Raw genomic sequence first — 24210 nt, 5'->3', positions numbered from 1 at the left:
GAATAATCAGATCAGTCGTGCACGTAGGCAGAATCTTCCCTGAGACTCTCTGGGACATATATGTGCTTGTTGCACAGAGGAATTGGGGCTTTATATTCTGATGGAGAACATTTCCTCTTCTTAACAGCCTGTGCTTGATATGCTAGCAGCAAAAGTTGTGCTGTGTCTTGCACTGCTCTGCTCTCTCTCCCCCTCTGCTCGATGTCACCTCCAGCAGGGCTCGCCTCCGGGGGCAACAGGGACCAGCTTGGTATTCTGACTGTATTGCACATGTTGACTGAGACACCTAAAGGATGGTAGATATTTTTATGCTTTTGGTGCATATTTTTGACTCTTTCCCATGCATCTTAAAGTTTTATTATATTTTCCCCTATAACGTTTTAAAATAATTGTTACATTGCTGCATGAATAGTAGAACTTCCTACTACCAAGCCAGGTGTAGAATTAAAGCCCTGGGTAGATCTATTTCCTCTTACTCCTAGTTATCTAACTCTTGTTTTTTAAGGAATGACAAAATGCCTTTGATTCTTAAATAGGTTGTTTTAAACTGTAACCAGTCAGCCTGTGACAGGAAGACATATTTTGTTAAATCATGTAAATCACGTGCTGTTTTTTAACTTTAATTATTTACTTTCATTTTATTTTCTTCTTCTTACTCCCCTTGTATTGGTATCATAGCTTGAAAATCAGAATGAAATCTTGCATGGAAAACTTCTGCATAGATGTGCCATCAGCACTTCCACTGACAATGCATTGTGCCACTCTTGCTTATCATTTGTTTTAAACAAACTCACTTTTTGCTGGGCATCTAAATGTGCTGCACAGTTGTTGGGTTGGCATGGGAAAAGGGAAGGATTTGCTGAGCTTTTTGTTTTATTACTTTCCTAGTAGTATTTCTCCTACCTAGTAAATAAAAGTGTAATGTCTACAAGCTACAGCTTTCAACACTTTTAGATATTTATGTTTGCATGAGATCTCATGAAAGTAGCCTGATTTCCTAAACAGATGAGTGTTTGCAGCTTCTGAGATCAATGAAAATTCAGCTTCTCTGGAAGATAATTCCATTCTGCAAGCTTCCCACTCAGGATTTCCATGTCAACTATTAGACCTACACTTTGGAAATCATTGGGTACAGTATTACGATTCAAAGGAGGGTGATATCTGCAAATACACACCCAGAATTTTCCAGGTGTAATCTTGTGGGCACATTAGGTTGGAATAAATTTTAAAAAGAGTTCAAGGTAAAGCTATGACTAAGTAGAATAGTAGATAATTAAAAATCTGCTGAGAGAAGAAAGTATGGAATGTACTGTAGAGTAAGATACACATTAGGTGGGAAACCAGCTACTTCCTGCTTCGGTAAGAGACTTTGCCAAAATTAGGGATGTGAGGGAAGTCAGCTGTGGCTTGCTTTCTTCTTTACTCCTCCTCTTTGCAGATTGGAATCTGGACACTGGCCTTTCTTCCTTCTTCTGAGGAATACATATATATTTACACCTTTCCTCATTCTTCTGAGTATATGTACCTTGACTCATTACAGGCCTACTTCAAAGGCACAGAAGTGAGAGGGAGAGCTCCTGGACCTTTTCTTCACTAGACTGAAGTCATATATTCTCACCTCACGATAGCCAAACAGTAAGAAGCCTCAGCTGAGATCTTAGTAAAGACAAGAGAGTTATTGTTTCATCTTCAAGATTCAGCTAAAAGCCAAGCTCTTTATTTAAGTTTATCTCAATTTAGTAACTCAAGTGAAAATACCAATGTGGATTTTACTTAAAAATAGTTAAATAGGTACAGTATCTATTTATCAAGGTACAACTATTTTCATGAAAAGTAAAAGCAAGAACAAAGAATGACATTTGCAAAATATAAAGTAAAACCGCTGAAGGAATAAGAATGCTTCTGTTGTACCCCTGTACTAAAGAGAAAGTGATAGTTTAATTGAGGTTTATTAGGCACAGCTTTCTAATTATTGATGTGACTTAACAATCAAAATTGTCAAAGGCACTTGGCTAGTGTTCTATGAGTCACATACCTCCTTAAGGAAACCTAGCTATGACACGGCATCCACCTTTAATTGGTACCTTCCATCTCAGACAATTGAGGAATTATGAGGGTAAACAGAGCCACCTTAGGTTTTCATGGCTTGTCTACATCTTGTGTAGACCGTTACAGTTCTGATTTAGTAGCACTTTACATCTTGCTCCTATTTGGATAAAACAGCTTTGCATATCATGAAGCAACAGGTTCATGTGAGAAACCTCCAAGAAATTCATCCCACAACTTCAAGTCCAGAAGAAGGTTGGAGGCTTTAAGCCCTTTTTTTTTTAGGAAGTACTCTGGTGCTCAAGCTCTTTCACTGGTGAAATTCCCCCATTTTTTTTAGCTTCTTCTAAGGCTACTCTGCCACTTTTAACCATCGTAAAGATGCTAGGCAGAGATATTGATCTCACCTCCAGTGCTTAAAGGTAGCAGTGAGTGACCGCAGTGGGACCAAAGAAAGTGATTTTAGCAAGCAATTTTAACTAGAAAAATTCAAGCACTAAGGTTTAATATTTAAGAAAGTTAAGAAAGCACTGCCTTTGCCCTATTGATTGACAGAAACAATACCAATGGAACTAATATACAAAAATAGAAACTCTGTCCCTGTCTAAATAAAAGCTCTAAAAGTGAGCCCTGGCAACTCAGTCTGCAGAGGGCTAATAACTGCAGTGGAGTAGATTGACAGTACAACTACCTGAAGGATGTATCCCTTTGGGTGCTGGGAAGAGGCTGATCTTGGTCAATTTGCTCATGTCACCACATGTGACAAATGGTTACCAAAAAGGCGATCATTCCTGTCGTACTGCAGCAGCCTTCATGTCAACCAGCTCTAGCAAAGGCAGCTAAATTTCCCATTGAGGTACTTCTTACTACGACACAGCTGACTTCAGCAATGATTTGGATGAGAGAAGGACGCGGGCAGAAAAGCATCATGTGAGTAGGAATGTACTGTGCTGGGTGACAGTAGCCGTGTGGGGTGGCAGGGCTTCCTGTCCCTTAATCATCTCTACGTCTGTGCCTGCACAGTGTTTAAAGGGGAGGTAGGTGTTTATGAACAGGAAGTCACAGAATCACAGAATGGGTGAGGTTGGAAGGGACCTCTGGAGATCATTTAGTCCAACCCCCCTGCTCAAGCAGGGTCACCTAGAGCACATTGCACAGGATTGTGTCCAGGTGACTTTTGAATATCTCCAAGGAAGGAGACTCCACAACCTCTCTGGGCAACCTGTGCCAGTGCTCAGTCACCCTCATAGTAAAGTTTTTTCTCATGTTCAGGTGGAACTTCCTGTGTTTCAGTAAGTGCCCGTTGTCTCTCATCCTATCGCTGGGCACAACTGAAAAGAGTCTGTCTCCCTCCTCTTTACACTCTTCCTTCAGATATTCATACACATTGATAAGAGCCCCCTCTCAGTCTTCTCTTCTCCAAGCTGAAGAGTCCCAGCTCTCCAAGCTTTTCCTCATATAAGAGATGCTCCAGTCCCTTAATCATCTTAGTTGCCTTTGCTGGACTTGCTCCAGTAGTTCCATATCTCTCTTGTACTGGGGAACCCAAAACTGGACACAGTACTCCAGATGCAGCTTCACCAGGGCTGAGTAGAGGGAGGATTACCTCCTTTGACCTTCTGGGAATGCTCGTCCTAATGCAACCCAGGACACCATTGGCCTTTTTGGGCCACAAGGGCACATTGCTGGCTCATGTTCAACTTGCTGTCCACCAGGACCCCTAGGTCCTTCTCTGCAGAGCAGCATTCCAGCAGGTCAGCCCCCAGCCTGTGCTGGTGCATGGGGTTATTCCTCCCTAGGTGCAGGACTCCGCATTTCCCTTTATTGAACTTCATGAGGTTCGTCTCTGCTCATCTCTCCAGCCTGTTGAGGTCCCTCTGAATGGCAGCACAGCCCTCTGGTGGATCAGCCACTCCTCCCAGCTTTGTATCATCAGCAAACTTGCTGAGGGTGCACTCTGTCCCTTCACTCAGGTCATTGATGAAAAAGTTAAACAGTATTGACCCCTGGGGAATGAATGAAGAAATCTGTTAGATCTAGGGAGACTAACTCCTACTTTTTCTGGCGTTACACATGAAAGCCGGTGTGGGGCGAGACTTGGAGCTGGATCTTTATTTTATGGAGCCATGAATGGAGAGAAAAGACAGAGAAATTCCAGAAAAGAAATCAGTTTATTAAGAGCACTAGGGCTATATGACTCACTGATTTATCTGAGTAGGCAAACAAATTAGAAAGTATTAAAAGATTGCTTCTTCTCAATCCTAATAAATTTGTTCTATTTTTGTTCTTGCTGAGATCAAAAAACCCTCCCAACCTTGGAATATAGATTGGTTCAATCTGGGACACTTGCAAGGAAAAAAGTTATAGCTGGTCAGGTTCACAGAGCTGGCGGAAATGGTGTTCCCTTTCACATAAAGCTCAAGCTTTCGAGAACTCACCAAAGTAGTAGAAACTTAGGTTACAGTTCTTCATGATTTAGGCAGAAAGTGAATTAGTATTTCAGTCTCATATTTCTTGAGCAAGGGCTCTAGGACGTTGGACTGTTCTTTCCTCAATTCTTTCTGTTGATGCGGATGCTTTTGTCCAAAGGACTTAATCATTAAGACAGTGAGTAGAGAAAAGATTATTACCTGGTGGTCAGATTACTCATTTGAATGGTGGGACTATCTCCAACCCCCTTGGCAGCTTCCAGTTTCATATCCAGTGAAAGTTTAATTATTTTTGCAAAATGAAGTGGCACTAACAAGAGAGATTGAGAGTGTACAATGCCAAAGTCACCTCTAACCTTTACGAGAAGTAGGGAATATATGTTAAGCTGAGGGGGGAATATAGCAGGACTCCCAAAACCCAAATGAATGCTCTGAACTCCCTGATGAAAGGAAGGCATTAACCCTTCCTGTAATGCCATTTGGATCTCACTTCAGAACTGATGCTCTCGGGTTGAATTTCTGAGCAATTCCAGGAAATTGCATTTTGAAACACATTTATCATTTGTCAGTACAAAACAATGTCAAACTAAGTTACCCAAAAAGCACTATCCAATCTTCATTAAAAATAAGGCCACCTCATTTTGAGGGGCTTCTCGCAGCTAAGTGTCCTTGTGTAGTTGTATTATGAACATATCTACAAGCAAACCTTTCCCTCCATGCCTTAGAATGAGTCAGTATCTCAAGTCTCTCCTGGGCTGGACTCCACTGCAACTTTTAATCTCTGCAGACAGACTGTGCATTAAATAAGACTGAGAGTGTGATGCATAAGAAAAACAAAATTATATTGGTAACAGGAATTAACAATAGATAACACAAAATGTACTGCTGTTCTGAGATCATAAGCACAATTTAGTGCTGTCTACTGAAAGAGAACTGGCATGACCCTTGTGCAGATACCAGCCATAACAATGAATGTGGGTCACCATTTTTTTCTGCATGTTCCTGACCATTGAATTTGTGTTCCTCAAATCAGTATTTGTTGTATGCATGTCTTGCATAAGTCATTATCTTTGGAGTGAACTATGCTCCTAAGTATGCCTCATTATCCACTGTAATTCCACTAAATTGTGTTAATTTACAATAGTAGTAAGGATTACAGAAGGACCTAAAGGATTGCCATTCCACTGTGTTGGACACCTACAGACACACGCAATTAACTCTGAGAATTTTGTCTTCTCCCCTGGTTAGGTCTCATCTGATTTGAGAGTTCAGATAAGCTGACAACGTGTTTTCCAGCACTACATTTCAAAGACAGAGCTTTAGCTTTATATGATTTAGAATAGAAATGTTCTTCAGTGATAAGAGAAATTCATTTTGACCATATGACACCATCTAGAAGAAAGGTATCAGAGTTATATGTGCCAAGCAGTTCAGAAGCCTGCACATAAGATAAAGGTTTCCCACTATTCCACCATTAAGCATTCAAGCAACGGAATGAGCATAAGCCATAAACTCCAGACTTGATCACTCAAGCACATAATATAGTTTAGTGCTTCGATGTCTAAAATGTCACCTTGCTAGGAGTTATTGAACATGTGGTCACAACAATTACTCCATTAAATGTGAATAGCTAATATTACTTCTCATCCTACCACAGCACAGCAATAACTAAACAAGGCAGGAGGAGACTTTAATAGACATGTGACTTCTAATGACATATTTTGACACCAGGGCTAATTAATAGAGTAGCCTATTCTAGGAACTGGATTTGTTGAGTTTTTGCCCTCCAGATTCTTGCTGCTGAAGATAATTCTTCTTCATCCATAGGAAACTTTAACAAAACAAAAACGGATTCAAGCAGAAAGCAACTCTTTCCTTACGCTACCTATTCAGACAAGGCTCTTCTTCAAATACCTTATCTCAAAGCATCAGGAAAGGGAAAGTATTTTCTTAAATTATATCAGAAGTGTCCCAGCTACATTCTTCACACATTTTGGGTGTGCAGGAGCTTATTGTCTTGTATCCAGAGAACTCCAAAGAAGTGGACAGGACTGGGAAAATAATTAATAGAACAGTAGTATAATTTGTGAAGTAATTTTAAATTGTGGTAGAGATAGCATTATGAGATGCCACTTTCCCTGAGTCCCACAGGTTCCCGGATCAAATTCACTCAATTTCTAAGCATAAGATCATCACTTTTTTTCAAATTTAGCTCTGATTATGACAGTCAAGACATTTTCTCTCTCATCTCCTGAATCATCACCACAAACTGAAATCCTGTGCTTTACATTATTAGTGGAAACATTTTTGTGCAATCTTGTATACCTTCAGTGTTGCCCAAGTGACTCCTTTACACTTCTGTAGCTTTACACCTATTCCAGCCCAACCATTCTCTGATGAGAATCCAAAAGTGTAAGAGTCTATACAACTGGCATAACATGCTTTGGAAAGAGCGTCGTGTGACTTTCAGAACCCAGCCTGAATTTGTGGGACTGGCAACTAGCAAAAATATCAGCCATCTGTAAACCTGAAACAGAAATCACTGAACAGAATGAATATCAATAAGGCAGTTGATGTGCCAACAGTGTTACTTTCTGTATCAAATATCTCCACTTTGCTTGTACATTGTCCTTCCATCATTTTCCCTGTTGCACTTTTTTCCACCTCTTGTCAGTTATCGGCAGTTACATTATTACAATAATCAGATTATCTCCCAGGCTAGTAGCTGCCTCATTCCCTTCAGAAGCTAAATGAAGAAATTATTACAAAAGAGAAGGCGAAAACTATTCTTTACTCTCTGATAGAGAACAAAGAAAAAAAAGACAGACAGGCTTAAGGACGCCAAAGCAAGAATTACGGAAAAGTTAATTACCCAAATAGTTCACAATACGTCATGCAGCCAACAACAGTATTTTCATTTTACCTCTGCAGCCTGAACAGAGATCAGAGACCCAGGAAAATTACTGTTTATCAAGACATTCATTTATGATCAAATACCTATAGCCAGCAATTGTCCTAACTGACATAAGAAGGACAGCACTTGCCATTGTTCACCTTCTCTGTCCATTCCCAGATCCTGAGGAAGGTATTCACATAACCTGGAGAACATTTAGCTCTTTGTTGCCTTGGACTAGATAAACCACTTATCCAAGCTAGCAACAACCTCACGCAGTTTCTCTGATGAGCTTAGATACCATGGTGACAGTAGAAATATCTAGGATGGAAGACAGAGAAATTACAAAGGTTTTTTTTGTTTTTTTTTGTTTTGTTTTTTTTTTTTTGAGAATCACTGCAGGGCAAGGTCTTATACTTTGATCCTTCTAACATTTGACACCAAGCTAACTATCTCGATGTATAAAATGCACTTTTTTCTTCCCAACAAAGACAGGATTATAGCTAGCTAAGTAGTTTTCTGGGAAATTAGCCTGCAGAGTGACAGAATTCAGGGTTTTTACTCAGCTAAGTTATCATAACTAAAAATACATTCTTTTTCCCCTGTTCAGATAGGGTTGTGGGTTAAAGATCCAGTCGATCAGCATTCCAGGCCTACTGTGAAATGCTATATCCATTTTTACAGACAAGTAAGCTGAAATGCACAGTGTTAGTGTCAGTCAAAATTAGAGCTCAAAGAAGTTTTAATGCTTAACCAGTAGCCAGAAATGCTTTCTACTTTTTGAGTAAAGAAGCATATTTCACAATGTAAAGACTGGTCTGTATTTATGTAGCAATACTTCTACACAGCATCTTTTTCAGCTACAATGCAGGCATGCTCCATCAGGCAGGCTATGATCACAGTGACACTCAAGACTAAAGATAGGAAATTAAGGATGTCCTCCTGGGCATTACAGTAATACACTTTATTAATAATAATTGTTTATTTTAATCATACTAGAATGTAAAGAAAAGAAATTACAATATCTTCATTGTTATCTCCGTATCTTCATGTGTGATTTGGCTATGAACCACAATGCCTAAACTTAGCATTATTAAAAATAATAATGCTACAGTTGTATTACATCACAAAGCACCTAGAATTTCCAGTCAAAGATCGGGTTTTCATTGTAAGGTTCATTTTAATTATTACTAGCAATTATTTCCATCTACAGAAAATAACATTTCTTATATGAAGATCTCACACAGCACAAGCAGAAATCACTACCCTACAGGCAGACTGGGACCTCCTGTCTCTGGAATTCAGAGGAATTAATATCCATCTCAGGTTTTTAATGTCAGCCTACCTTTGATACTTAACAGATTTCAATTTTCTAATTAAGGACGAAAGAGGCATGCATCCCTTATTGAACCCAGCAATATTGGAGAACTTGCTGAGAACTAGTATTAGGAAGTGAAATGCGGTATTCTTTCCCTATAATGTCTCAGTAAAAATACTCTACCAAACCAGCCAGTTATCCTGGATAAACAATAAAATCCTAAATTAAAGGACAGCAAATAAAGGAAGAATAAGCCAGGATTCATGGACTTGCCTACTCACCAATGCATGGATGAATGCAGTTATGCCATTACAAATATGTTCAGAATGTATGGTATGGTGTATCTAGATACCCCTCTTATTTCATCCATACTAGGAGTTGCACTGCCACAACTGTTTTGCAGCAAACTGTTTTTTTAGAAAATCACATTGCCAACAGAGAGACAGGGTATAAAAGATGTTATGTAGCTGGAGCTAAATGTGGTGTTTTTCTTCTGAAGTTCAGCTGCCCAGTGATCTACCCTATACTATCCACTTCTTCCTTTTTTTTTCTTTTTTTTTCTTTTTTTGATGCTGCTACATGACTGTTGGCCAATTGGCAAGGACAAGAAAGAATTATCTGCAAATTTAAAATATTAAATCTGCAGTGGTTGGACAGGATTTTTTCCTCCAACAGAGATTAAAAAAAAAGTGTGTGCAATCTGGATGCATCTGAATGCCAAAAAAAATAGGACAGCTCTTAATGCCTGGGAAATGTTTTTTTTTTTTAAATTGATTCATTTATTTATTTCTCTTTTTTTAGTCTTGTTTCTTAAGGAAATTGAGCTTAGGATATCACACTCTTTGTCTGCCCAACTTTTTCAGTAACTTCTGAACCTGTTGCCCAGTTCCAATCTAATCTGATCAAAGGCTAAAGGGCTTCAAAAATGCATGTCCTCACAAATTTCATGAAAATCAGGGAATGTGTAACAGAAAAAGAGCTAAATTAGGATCCCTGTGGATGGAAAGGGTGAAGCAAAACTTCAAACCACCCATGAGGTAGCTTGACTCCATCCATCAGCACGTGTGTCTTTGAATTTACTGTAATACATGCTTACTTTTTCTCTCTCATAGTCCAAGGATTTGGGCAGCTCAGGAGCAGAGCTGTGGCTGTGCAGTGATGGGGGTAAAGAAGACAATACAGAGATGCTGTATACAAATCTGTAGGAACCCCCGCTGTGTTAGTACTGCTGGAATAACCTATTTGTTTTCTACCTTTACCTTGTACCTAGCACCATTTCTTTCCTAGAATCAGACAATTCACTATTTACCATCTTCTAACTTCTCATTGTGCTAGCTCCGTACTGGCTAATGGCTAAATCCAGGAAAAGGGAAATCTCAAGGAAACATAATCCCTTTGACTGAATGAACAAGTTAGGCCAAACTGTTGAAAACTCATCCGTTCCTTGAACTCTAAAAGAACCTGTTCTTGACAGGGCAGATTTTTTTTTTTTCCTCTACTTTAATTTTCTTCCTATTCTTTCTCCTCTTTCTTTTCTGACTAATCTTTGTGAAGATATTTCTCTGGTTTTGGTCTCTTGCAACTGTCTTGCCAATTTCACTCTCACTCCAGGGCCTCTGCTCTCTTTATATTGCCCCTTCTGCCATCTCATTGTAGTGAAGACCTAGCGAGGCAAAGATACTTATTTTGCCAATTTCCCATAGGTCTAGTGCATTGGACAGTGTTTTGCAACTGCTGAAATATGGTTTTAATGAAGTCCAAGAAGGAAAACTATTGTCACTACAAGGAATACATACTTTTGGTGGAATCTTTTATCTTAACACAGGAGAGAATTTCTGGAGGAGACTTGAGATTACTACTGGGATAGCAGGTGTAAAGTGACTTCAGATATAGGAGACTTCTTAGATGATAATATTCATTCTTCAGCTCCAGACACATGTACAAATGTCCTTTTAGCTTTCTTTTCTTCATTCCTGGTATTTTTTTTCCTGTACATACCTTGAGTATAAACGCAGCTTTCTCCGCAGTATATCCCCTTTGAGGGCTGCTTTTTTCCTGTACAAGATTGTAAACCCCAGTTCACCATCAAAGACCAAGAAATATATGACTTTTAAATACCACACACCTGCTAACAGAGTTGATCAAAAACTTATGATTTACTACTTTTAAGTGAATAGTGCTGTTCTAATTATCCGCATTTTAAATAAGGATTATTTGTCATAAAAACATCTACAAATGGTTTACTTCATTTTTTTAGAGGTTTCAATCTGAAACCATAGAAAATGAAACCATTCAGGTTTCGGGGGAAAAAAAGGAAAAAGAATAGTAGTGTTTTTTTTTTTTTAATTGAAAAGGATGGAAAAAAGTTCTAATAAATTTACCTGCTGGTGCAATATCTGCCTTCAGACATTTTGCCTTATTTAATGGATATGACTTATACGGTGAGGCATGAAAGGCTCCCTCCAACACGATACAGAAAAGGATGTGGGAAAAGAAAAAACAGATGGAATAAAAGTGATACCTTCCTTACATTACACGAGTGAATCTGGAAATACAGCAGCTCAGCAGCCCACCAAGCCTCCAGCTCCCACCTCGGCGTCGCACATACTCAACGCACGTGCTTCCCCTTCCATTTTTAGTAGTTCAAAACGCGTTAACGCAAACATGGAGCACACCAACACACAGAAGGAACATGTCTCACTAACAGAAGGACAAATTTGATCCTCCCGTAACGGAACCCCCTCGGGAACTGAGCGGTGCTCCGCGACGGGCCGCGCCGCGGCCGCTGGCTCTCGGATAACGCTACGAGACGGGCTGCTTCCTTCACCCCGCCGAAGCGGCCCGTGCCCTTCGCCACACGGCGAAGACCCCGCCGGGCCAGCCCCCTCGGGAGGGCCTCGCCTAGGGGCAGCGCCGCGCCGCTCCGTCACGGGGCGGGTGGTCTCCTCAGGGACTACAAGTCCCAGCAGGCGCCGCGGCCGCCGCAGGACCTGCGGCTGAGGCCGGCTGCCGCGCTCCTTACCAGAAAGCTCGCAGGAGTGGGGCTGAGGGCGCAGCTGCGGGAGCTGCCGCCGTGTCCCGCGCGGGGGGGCCAGGGCCGGCCGCGCCGCCGCTGCCGGGAGGCACCGCGGCGGGCACCTGGGCGCGCTGGCGGCCCTTCGGCAGGCGGCGGCGCCGCCAGCGCGCCTCGCTGCTCTCCAAGATGGCGGCGCCGTTGGCGGTAAATTCGGGTAAGAGGCAGCGGGCGCGGGGCCGCGGTGGCCCCTTCGCCTCTGCGGCGGTCCCTCCTCGCCCTCCCGGGGGTCCGCGGCGGCCCTCCGCTGCCCCGTGGAGCCGGGAGACGTGGGACGAGGCGGGAGGCGGGAGGCGGGGAGCCCGGCTGTGGGGGCTGTGTGGCCAGCGGCGGGGGAGAAGCTCCGCGTAGGCTCAGAGGTGCCGCCTTGCTTGCCCGAGACTGGTCACGACTATATATAAAATTAGTAATGTGAGTAACAACAGGAAGCTTCGCTCAGAGTGGTCTATGATAACTTAATGCACGCATGGTTAATGCAACCACTTTGCGTTGCTTTGTATCTTCCAAAGAAGGTGAAGATTCTCTTCTCTTAATGCTGTGCACAATAAAATATGAAAAAAAAAATGCATGTTGAATTTTACTCAGTGCTACACAAGAAGTCTAGAAATGTTCAGCTAGTTCCTCTTGTGCTCAGTGTTGCTAGCGCTTTGGAGCAGCAGGATAATCTAGTCATCTATGATCCTTCAAGAGTTGGCCACAAGGCATGGTTGTGGCTGATTGAGGCAGTGTTTAACAGCTTAACTAGGGGATTTGGCTAAAATAAGAGGGGAAGGAGTGGATAACTGGAGAATAATTTAGCTTGAAAGAGCTCTGTGGGGGTTATCTCGTCCAAACAGTTCAAAGCAGGGCCTACTCAGTCAGGTTGCTCAGGGCCTTGTCCAGGCTAGTTTTGAGCGTCCGTAAGGCTGGAGATCTCCTATCCTCTCTGGACCTCAGTTTCAGCATTTGATCCTTCTCTTAGTGTTTTTTTTTTTTTCCTAATAGCTGCTTGGAATTTCCTGTATTGCAGCTTGTGTCTATTGCTGCTCATCTCCTGAGGTAGCTCAGTCTCCATCTTCCTTACTCACCCATTAATTAGCTGAAGACAAAAGCTACCCCTCTCCCACCCCTTTTAGCCTTTCCTTTTAAAGACTGAACAAGGCCAGTTCTTTCAGCCTCTACTCCTATGTGATATTGCCCAGCCCCCTACTTTTTTTTTTTTTTTTTTTTTTTTTTTTTTGCGCTAGGGAGTCTGAAACTGGACACAGTACTGGAGTGATGTACTCTAAGAGTTGCTTAACAGTGGCAAATAATCATTTGACATGCTCACTGTCATTCTGTACATATAGCTCAGTGTGTGGAAGCCTTCTTTGCTGCAAGAGTGTGCTGTTGACTAGTGTTCAGCTTCTCATCTCCTAGGACACTCAGATGCTTTTCTGCAAAGCTGCTTTCTGGCCAGTTGGCCCCCAGCCTGTTTTGTTGCATGGAGTTATTCTCTTTCAGATGCAGGACTTTGCATTTGCTTTTGCTGGACTTCATTAGATTAATACAGGGGTACCAAGTGAAAAAGCTGTCATGCCTGGAATATGGGTATGGCCAAAAGGTCTGTAACCAGGGTGTTGTATGCCACAATGAGCTGATTAAGCCATTAAGTTTTAAAAGCTCAACTTCTGTACCAAATAAAGAGTAGATTTTACAGGGAAAGTATTTTGATCTAACTGAATCAGTTTTCCCTTCACAAAAAGAAAAAAGAATAAAGCAGAGACCCTCTATTTGGGGTTAGGGGAGGGGTGATTATGGCTATGTTTCTCAGTATATGAAATGTGACTGTGAAAATGAAAATTGGAGTGGGTCAAATAAAATTAGACTTTGCTGTAGAAATTACATGGCAAGAGATTCTGTAGCCATGTAATTTAAAGAAGAATAGGAGAAGAAGTGGTAACTGTTATACATGGAAGATGAGATAAAAGTTAAAGTAGATGTGACGCTAGAACTAATGGAGATTTTGCCTTAGTTTACAGTATACTGTTTATGAGGACAGGCATAACATGGTTAAGTCTATAGTTTGGCAAAAACTTCAAACATAAGCATAAACTGGCATTGCTGCCAAAAGATGCAACCCAGCCTGTTCTTCCTTGCTGTTCACTGATGGGATGGTCAGTCCTTTTAAAACTATAATCATTCAAACATCATAAGTGGCAAAAGTCAGTATAGTTGCTGAAAGAAGCAAAGTTATCCAGCCTTTTTTCCATCCCCAGTTGCTTGTTCCTTTCTCTGCAATACTCTGTCCTTGTGGTAGCATAGTAGTTTGTGCCGTCACAGTGCAAACCAGATTGGAGACATGATCCTGCTGAAAACAAACTATTTTCTGGATTAGTTTGCAGTTAGACTTGATCCTAAATTTGTTCTAGTGCATGGTAGTACAAATATTTGGGCTAGTGCAAAGCTGTTTTATTGTAGGCACAAGAGCAAAAGCTGGGGCAGGGAAATAGTTGAACAGCTTTTGGCAGGCTGTGTGGATTGCTGCTGGTGTTCATTGGACTGCATAGTCTAATAGCAGCGGTGGTTGGAAAAGACTTTAGAGTAGAAGTAAATCCCTGAACTCTGAAGTTAAAGTGGGAGAACCAGCTATAGTCTGGAGTGGAAATTGTTTGTCCAGTAGTAGCTATCTCTAATGAATTTATCTAGGCAGGGGTAACATTGTATGATTAAAATGCAGTTTAATGATGTTTAAAAAGGACAAGGATCTGTCCTTTTTTCAGACTGCCCTCCCAGCTACAACTCCACTGGCAAAGCTTATGGTATAGTAAATGCCAGCATGTGAGATGCTAGTTTTGTTGGTGCTGAGTTCGGGGTGGGAGGTTTTTGTTTTGTTTTTAATTCTATTTTAACTGATTTCTTCCTCCTTTTGCAACAGAACAAAACTGACAAAGTTTCTGCTGAGTTTGTTACTGCTTCCAAGGTTCCTTAGGTAATCGTAAAACTGACTGAAACCAGTAGTCTCGTTCTGCGATACCTCCCCTTGTCTCCATGCTAGGTTTGCTTGCTCACTACACTTACACCTGGCTTACACTGCCTTAGTATTAAGGGCATCTATGCAGCATGTTGCATTGTTTTGACTTTGAGGTGGTATCTTCATCATTTAGAGAGAAAAAAAAAAAAGAAAAAAAAGAGACATCTTCATATCAAAGTAGCTGCCTTTTATGTACTGTCTTAATGTAAACAGCCTGGTCAAGACAAGGCATGGTTAGGTTTTTCTCTGATGCATCTAATCAAGGTTTTCTTGAGGATTAGAGCTGGCCTTGACAAACTCAAGTTATAATTAAGTGCCTCTGCACTTGATTTTACACTACAGTGTTAACTTGTGCAATTAAAAGGAAAAAAAAAAAAGAAAAAGAGAGGGGATAAGCCAGTTCCAGTTTCAGGTGAAATGCTAGTATTTTTGCTTATAGACTAACCTGTAAGGCATAATTCTGTTTTATCATTTCTCTGGAAGCAAAGCTGGTTTCAGAGTTTCTGCCCATCTGCGCCCTCTTGTTCTTGCCCTCTGTGCTTGAGTGTGTTGTTCTTTCAGTTGTATTCATGCATTAGTTAGCAGGGTCACTTTCTAAACTGTATTCATGAAATGGTCTGATTTTAAAAACAAGATAGGAAAAACTCTGGAAAATGTTGCTTCCCCCCCGATCTTTTTTTTTTAACCTGGATCATTTGGCTTGCATGACTTGTAGTGCAGTCCAACAAAGAGCTGCAAGGATGTAATTAGGAAAGCAGTCATGTATAGGAATGGGAATGAGTGGCTCTGAATGAAGGAGGACAGCACCTCTTAAAGTAGCTTCTCCACTGGAAAAATTGTAGCGTGGAAAAACACCCCTAGTTTATAATGTCTTTAGATCAGGCTCTGTCTCAGTCGATGCTCTGTAATACATAAAATCAGGCACTGATTCTTATGTGGCAACCTGCAGGCAAGCTGGCTACAATTGATAGTAAATTAGCAGTGATTTGCGGTGTGGAATCTGAAACTTTCACAAATACAAATGATGTCTACAGAGGGAAGCATTTTCATACTTCTGTTTAATGGAGGTCTGATAATTTTGGGGATAGGAAATTAATACTATATGGTAATCTGTAAGGTTTTCAGTTTAGGCAAGGAAAATAGAAGAAGTCTCAGGACTGGTTTGGCATGCTATTTTCATGAGACCTAATGCAAATAAGGACACTTCTAGTGCAGTCTTTATGCTACAGACTTTTGGTTTTGAACGATACAGTTCGTAGTAATGCAGAGATCATTCAGCTATAATACTGAATTCAGATCTGAAGTATGCAGAGGAAACATTTTCAGTGTTGACCAGAGGAAGAGAAGTCATTTCTTGAGTATGGTCAGACTTGTCTTAATAATATTAGTTATGCTTGCTAGCTTCCAGAAATAACCTGGTGTCTTCTCAACATATTTAACCAACTATTTGTGTTGATCTCTCTGTTTCTAGTAGAGCAAATTCTTATCTTTATACTCCTTTTCTTACTGTTGGGGAAAATGAAATGTACTATCTAGTACTACAGATCTGCATATAAAATATGGGCAGTCAAAGTCAACACTTCCATGAGTGCTCAGGATCATAGCATTTCTCCCCCTTCTTGCAGTAATTCTTACTCTTCTGCTCTTGTGCAGAGTGTCAGCAGTAAATATGGGTTATGGGTCCAAAGTACTTGTATTTTTTTTTGGTAACTAAAATAAGAAAAATGAGTGAATATGAAAGAAATATCTAGGGTTGTGAATTTGGTTCCTGATATAATATTGCCTTTAAGCTTATGATTTTGGTTTCTAATATATTTTATTCTGCACCACCTGATGCAATGGTGCAGTAAATTCTGGGAGCACTGTTTTTCATTTTAGTCTCTTGTGTATGATATATTTCTTTGTTTTGTTTTTTTTCTGTCAAAAATAGAAAGCAGGAAGCCTTCTCGGCCTCATTTTGTTCAGATTCAAGGTTTGCTGTCTAGTTCTTAGTTATTATTTTAGTCTTACCAAGTGAGTGGAATTTCCTATATATATATATATGTGTGTGTGTATATATATACATATATATATATATATATATATATGGATACAAGATTACACCCAGAGATTGTATTGAATATCTTCATAAGACAACTTAGAGCCCCAGAACTTACCTGCATGCATCTTCCTTTCTGCTTCTCTAATGTCTCAGATGTTTTACCATCAGCCAAAATAATCCGGCCATTGTTCTAATTTTTTGCCCATTAAAAAGGGAAAATATGCTTTGCTTGATGTGCATAACTGTCAGGCTGAGACTCTACAGTAAATTAAAAAAATCTCCTTATTGAAAATACTGTATAAAGAATTGCTTTTCTTTTCCCGTTTTGAATACATGTTTTTGTCTTATGTCTTCTTTTAGCTGCCAGTTTGTGGGGTCCATATAAAGACATATGGCAGACAGTGATGAATGCCATTTGGAAGAGACAACCTGAAGCCATTCATCGCCTTGATCAAGTTTTAAAGAAGCACAAATCTGACTTCATTTCTCTCTTCAGAAATCCGGTACTGGACTAATGTTCTCTTGTGGAAAAAATTGCAGAGCTGATGATTTGCTCTGTCTTGTGTTTAGGCACTGACAGTTCTTTTCATTCTACGTTTTTACAGTAGATGACACAAATGGTTGCAGTCTTATTTGCTATAAGAATAAAGATAGCTTGAAAAATACTTAGTATTTTGTGTCTTGTGCATTATATATATTTTTTAAATGTGTAACTTTTTTTTTCTTATTTGAATGCTATTTTTAAAGGAATAGCATTCAAAAGTATCTGATGATCCATCAGTCAAGTACTAGCTTTTTTTTCAGTACTACTTTTGTATGTCTGAAAAGAAGGACAAAACTATTTCTGCTGATTTGGTCCATGCACACGCACGTGCTTCAGTTAGTTTAACCAACACACAGAGTAGGTGAACATGAATGTACAAAACATGCAAGATGTCCTGTTAGGAATGTGAGATGATTTGGAAAAATTCATTGGTTCTTGACTGATGGATCACAGAATAACAATTGGAAGTATAACGAGTCCTTTTTGTGGTGTTACTTTTGCAATAGTGTATTATTTTTAAGACTGGTAAGTCAGCAGATTTAACTATCAGGTATAGATTTTTCTCTCCGTGTTGTAGCAGTTTAGCATGGAAGAAAGAATGATGCAGAAAGTGGTGCTTTGGAATGGAATAATGCAACAGTTTGTGATCAATATTTGGGGTGTCTTTCACTGAGATGATATCAATTCCTGTTAAGAATTGTATCAAAATTTACTTTCCATCATTGTTATGCTGAGTAAACTAAATGTCAGCACCAATTGCATAAGATGGCTTTTGGGACATTCTCACAAGACCATTGCTGTGCAAGTGTGAAGCATTTTTAGGATGCCTTTACTATCTCTGCGTTTAAAAACACTGACTTTGTTTTTATGATGACAACTTAACCTGTCAGAATTGCATTTGTGAGGAAGGATTAATGCCTAAAGCTTTAGTCAGTGCTTGATCACGCCATTCTGAATAACTTGTGATGCTTGTTTCTCTTGCAGCCAAAGAATGTTCAGCAGCATGAGAAAATTCAAAAAGCAAGTACAGAGGGGGTTGCTATCCAAGGCCAGCAGGGAACCAGGCTTTTGCCAGAGCAACTCATCAGAGAAGCCTTTATCCTCAGTGACCTCTTTGATATTGGAGAACTGGCAGCTGTTGAGCTCCTTCTAGCTGGTGAGAAGGGAAAATAGGGATGGAGAAGTACAGCTTATATGGGGCCTTCTTATGTTATCCATATGTTTAAGTAAGGTAACTGCATGAATGCGTGATTCAGTCAAGGTTTTAGTTTCCTAATATGTAGAATGTTCTTAAAAAGAAATCTCCGACACTGTCATTTAATACAAAAACACTGTTCTTTATGTTTGCATTTTATTCAGCCATTGCAAAAAGGGAGAATAATTTGAAGGTCGTTTTTTCTTATGAATTATCTTCTCTAAATATCACTAAATTTAAGAATATTTAAAAATAATTGAGTGTGAGTTTCTCCATAAAGCAACGTGATAGATGTTTGTTTTGCAAATTACGTGTTATTTATATAGTGATATATGACTGTGTTTGTATCAAAATCTGAGAACTGATTCATAGGAAATCTGGAAAGTGACACATGCTTTGTGTGTAGAAAAGTGATTTCAGTGTTATTAAAACTGAACAATTAGTAATCATTAGCTACTTTTTGTCTTTCTGTTTTTTTAATTCATGATGAAGATAACTTGCTTATTGTCACCTCTTGAAAAACCATCTTGAAGTCAACCTCAATTTCTATTTTGAACTTGAATTTTCAATGTAAATTCAAACAGAAATATACATTTTGAATGAAGAAAAGATACTTTGCTGATAGCGTGAATTGATTATTAAGATGAGTAAATATCAATATGCAGATACCATTTGGACTAGGATGTTTATGGACTTGCACTTCTGTTTCTTTTAAATTTGTGGATATTTCTAGCAGTGAAATACAAGTTTTAATGATAATAGCACCCAAAACATCTGTGATTTCTCCTAAGTGCCCAAAACAATCAAAGCGATGGTGAATAATCACAGCTGATTTGAATGCAATTTTTATATTTTTTATTAGAAATATAAAGATAGAATCAACATATGCCTTCAAATTTCTGTGACTGTTCTGTGTATTTTCATTCAATAGGAGAGCACCAGCAACCTCATTTTCCTGGCCTTACGCGAGGTCTAGTGGCTGTTCTCTTGTACTGGGATGGAAAAAGATGTATAGCCAATTCATTACGAACCCTTATCCAGTCACGCCAAGGCAAGACATGGACGTTGGAACTCAGGTCTGTATTAGAGTGAGCTGATGCATTAAAGAACTGTTTGTTTTGACTGCTTTTAGGGCTGATTAGACTTGAGGGAATCCAAATATTCTCAAATTTACTTTTTCCTTATAACCTGCTGCTGCTGCTTTTGTGCTTCTTTTTAAGCATAATATTCTTCTGTATCTTACATATATTTTTAATGGTTTATAGGGGCATCCATTTTATTTCCAATTTATTTATACTTCTTCACTTTTTGGCCATGTTTTGCTTCAGACATCCTTCCAGTCAATGTAGCTCTAAATAGTGCTGGTTACTTAGTATTTCAGAGACTGAATTTCTACCTATGCTGTGTTGTCACTACCTTTGTATAGGAAAACAAAGGATTGTTTTCCTGCCTTTGCTTAAAATGGATGCAGTATTTACTGGAGAACATAATATGCATGCATGACTTTTTTTTTTTTTGGACTGTAAAAAGAAAAAAGTACCCACTGCTTACTTCTAATGTGACTGCTTGACTAGAGAAAGATGTTACAGTGCGTGTTACAATATAAATGTAAATTCCACAGCATAACAGAAGTGATCACTTTAGAGCAAGTTCAACCACTCCAGTAGGATATATGTAGTGGCGCAAATGCTTCTATTAGTGAGAAAGAGACATTTGTAGGCTGTGAGCTTGTAAGTTACATGCATCTTTATATATAGTACTTTTGTCCTTTTACAGAAATTTTAACTAACCGTGTTGTACTCTCCTCATTTTCCATGTTCTTGAAACTACTGTTTCCCAAAAACTTTGTATCCATTCAGCATAATGTTTTGAGAGAGCACTGTTTGCTGATTTGTGATGCATGTTTAGTTGCTTTTTGAGCATAGTGTAATTATTCATTTTCTGGCAGTTAGCAAATACATTCTATGGGATTTATTATTTTAGACGGCTTCCTCTGTGACTGGGAATAGTTTGATTAATTGTTAAATTTATTTTCTCTCCATTATAGTCAAGAGTTGATGACCATGACGACACGCTTTACAGATGACCTAATGGAGCAGGGTTTGACTCAGAAGATCCTCACTCTTGTGTCTCATATTGATTTGAACAATGAATTTGATAAACTCCAGAGGGAGCGAGGGCTGGGCAGTGAGAAACATCGCAAAGAGGTAAAGGAGGGAATGGGTGTGATTATTCTTCCAAATCACTGCGAAGATTAAAATATAGTTATACTACTAAGAGATATGGGGTAAGTTTTTACTTTTTTCTTTTTCTTTTTCTTTTTCTTTTTCTTTTTCTTTTTCTTTTTCTTTTTCTTTTTCTTTTTCTTTTTCTTTTTCTTTTTCTTTTTCTTTTTCTTTTTCTTTTTCTTTTTCTTTTTCTTTTTCTTTTTCTTTTTCTTTTTCTTTTTCTTTTTCTTTTTCTTTTTCTTTTTCTTTTTCTTTTTCTTTTTCTTTTTCACTATTTTACTTTCTAGTTTCTCTTCTGTACCTTTGCAAGCTCTGTTACTGTCTGAGGCATAACGGTAACTACTCTGCAGCTTGTACTATACCAATGTGGGATCCAGATTGCTACACGCTTTTTCTGTTTTTCTGCTGCTCCATGATACCAGGGCATACCCTGTCTTTAGTAAGGGAGTGTAATCAAGGAGAATTAGAAAGCAAATCTAATGTTTACATGTACTGCAGTGTTTTTTTGTTTTTTTTAAATTTTATTCTAAACACTGTAAATTAAATCATCTGCTCTCAGCACTACCATTATCAGCACCCTTGGAATAAAAATAGAAAACTAAAATTCAAAAAGGATCAAAATAGGATGAAACTAAGTCCAGTTAGGTTAATTTTTTTTTTTTGGTAATCCAATTTTTTGTTGTTATGGCCAGAAAAATCTCTAATAGTGAGCAGTGAGAATTGTTTGAAAATGAGTTCTCATTTTTATACTCCTTGAAGTTGATTGGGACTGTGACTAACTGCGGAGTATATCTGTAGCAGGAAGATTTTAAACATCGTTGTTTTAATTTCTGAGCTTCTTTCTGATGTGTGATCTTTCTAAAAATTATTATGGGATATAATCAGCAATTTGTTTTCCCCCAGATAAGGAGCTAGTTTAAAATTTTTGCTATTGCTCTAGAAACTGTGCAAAGAATATCCTTGTCATTTGCCTTAAAATTCATTTAGTGCTTAATGTTAGAAGATTGTTTTTCTCCCTTTAGGTTGACTATCATACTCAGAAGCCCCCTCAATATTCATTAGAACTATTATTCTCCAGGAGTTTATGCACAAATCTGTTGCTGTGTTGAATATTGAAGCACTTTTTCCTTTATCACTGTGCATGTAATTTTAATGGAAATAGAATGCAGATAGCATTACTTTTTTATTTAACCAGACACAATGAGTATAGGTCAAGAACTTTATTAGAAACTGATAATTTATCTAAATAACATTTTCTAAGGATGGCTATGAAAGGCCATTTTAGTGACTTTTTTTTTGAAGATATTCTTTACTTGAGCTTCTACTGTTTCCAGAAGACTTAAAAAGCAGTTAAAACCCAGTGTGGGAGGAGGAACAGATTTAACAAATGAAATAAATGTTTATCTTTGCTTGAAAACAGATGATTTTGATATAACTGTTAGAAAAAGACAAACTGATTATTTCTGAGGGCCAGTGTACTTAATTTTACTGTAGTATGCAATATTTTGCCAAATAATAAAATAAAAATCCTATTTTTAGTATGAAAATGATTGGTAGCTTTCACATAAGGCTTGGTATTTGTTCCAGATGTAAAATGAAATCTAACATTCCCTATATGTTTGTATACTCAAGTTAATATAAATATATTGTCTGACTAAGCAAAAAAGTCTTAATTTTAAATTTTACATGTCTTTAATATTGTTCAATGTCTTAAAAACTGTGTGTTTATATAGCAAGTTGAGGGCATCTCTTTTGGGCTGGAGGAAGAGGTCTTAAGACTATGACCTTGGATATAACTACCAGTGTGGTTGTATAATACAGACAGGAAATGTGACCTTTGTGTGTGTAATATATTTACAGCTATGAAAATTCTGTACAGATTCATGCCTTCTGACTTTGTCAGAGATGCTGTTTTGCATATAATCAGATTTGGAAATATCTACTTGCACCTCATGTGAAATACATAGGAATACAAATGCATTTAACAAGCAGAAATATGCCTTTCATTGTTTAGCAATTAAAAAACCCCAGAGTTTTCACTAGCTGTTGTTTTTAGAGTCATTTTTAACTTACACTACCCATATTGATTGCCTGAGGAAGACAAATTGAATATGTTGCCAGTTTGTTTATACTATTTTTTTTATTTTTTAAGGTTTCTGACCTTATCAAAGAGTGCCGACAGTCCTTGGCTGAAAGTCTCTTTGTCTGGACCTGCCAGTCACCACTGAGTAAGGATGACACTCTAATCCTCATAAGTTACCTGGAGAAAGTAACAGTGGAAGCTGATGGCTCTTTGGATGGTGTGAACTTGTCTCTTCTCATGGCTCTCCTTTACTGCTTTGATGTCAGTTTTCTAGAACAAGGCACAGAGGATCGTGAAGGTAATGCTGGCAAATTTCCCAAGGAGGTTACATCATGCAGATAGATAAATTCTTATTTAACCAATTTTGTTACAAAAAACTAAAATTTCTATCGGAGTTTATTATAGTAATGCATAACACCTTCCTCAAATGTACATGTTAAGCAACAGTTATCCTATGCAGGGGAACAGAATTGTTTCAGTATCAATCTGAATAAATTTACACATGAATACTATGACAATAGATGCAAGATACAGTATGTGGGCTCAGGTGAATTTACTGGGAGAGAGAGTGCCTAAATACGTAACTGTTCTCCAGGAACTGTTGAGTATTGATTCTGCCTTTTATGCTGGTTTTTTTTTTTTACTTGACAAGAAGAAGTAAGGCTCTGCATGTCAAAGTGTGTAATAGGTTTTGAAGCTAAATTTACAGTATTCAGTATATTCTTCATACAGTCTGGCACATCCTGGCATTCTTGATATAGCACTTTAGCAACACACTGTGCTTTGCTACAAAATCAGGTGTTGTGCTCTAGTTTCCAGACAGCTCTTACTTACCAACTCTCTAGCCTTGCTGCAAGTGCTGAAGTTTCCTTTTCCTTCTTTCTCTCCCAGTTAACTTCCTGCACAAGTACCATTAGCTCTGCCTTAGCCCATCTCCTTTGCCTTGCTAAAAATATTAGGCACAAAATGTCTCACATAAAATATTTTCTGACCTGCTTTTTAAAATTGTTGTCTGTCAAGAATACGAAGCAATGTTCTGCATATTTCTTTTCCTTTTAATAAAAAAATAACAAGAGTTTGAATAATTATTCATTTGCGCTGTTAGCTTTGCATGTGAATACAGTTCACTGACATTGGTAAATGCCTTGACAATGGAATTTCCTTTCTTTATAGACTGAATAGGAATTCTAAAACTTTCTCTAGAGTAGCCAGTTTAAGTAAATAAACCTTGCAATGAGTTGTGAGACAAGGAGATCCAAGGATTGGAATTTCAGATTTTGAAGTGCAAGGTTAATTTTGTCACCTCCTGTGATGTTCAGCTTACAGATTAACTCTTGCATATTTAGGTGCCTGTGTGCAGGTGTGCAC

General features: G+C 38.7%; 1 protein-coding gene across 2 annotated transcripts in view; it reads left to right on the top strand.

Moving 5' to 3' along the window:
• The first annotated feature begins 11635 nt into the window (after positions 1-11635).
• Positions 11636-24210, top strand: part of NUP205 (nucleoporin 205) — a 53994-nt gene continuing 41419 nt past the window's right edge. For both annotated transcript variants that reach the window (XM_026109485.2, XM_026109484.2), the window contains exons 1-6: positions 11636-11916; positions 17153-17295; positions 18321-18492; positions 19463-19607; positions 20579-20738; positions 22912-23140. In XM_026109485.2, coding sequence (XP_025965270.2) covers positions 11889-11916; positions 17153-17295; positions 18321-18492; positions 19463-19607; positions 20579-20738; positions 22912-23140 — 877 coding nt within the window. In that variant the 5' untranslated portion in view covers positions 11636-11888. The remainder of the gene's footprint in view (positions 11917-17152; positions 17296-18320; positions 18493-19462; positions 19608-20578; positions 20739-22911; positions 23141-24210) is intronic.

This window comes from Dromaius novaehollandiae, chromosome 1 (assembly GCF_036370855.1).
Source record: "Dromaius novaehollandiae isolate bDroNov1 chromosome 1, bDroNov1.hap1, whole genome shotgun sequence".
NCBI lineage: Eukaryota > Metazoa > Chordata > Aves > Casuariiformes > Dromaiidae > Dromaius > Dromaius novaehollandiae.
This window is presented reverse-complemented; position numbering and strand designations above follow the sequence as displayed.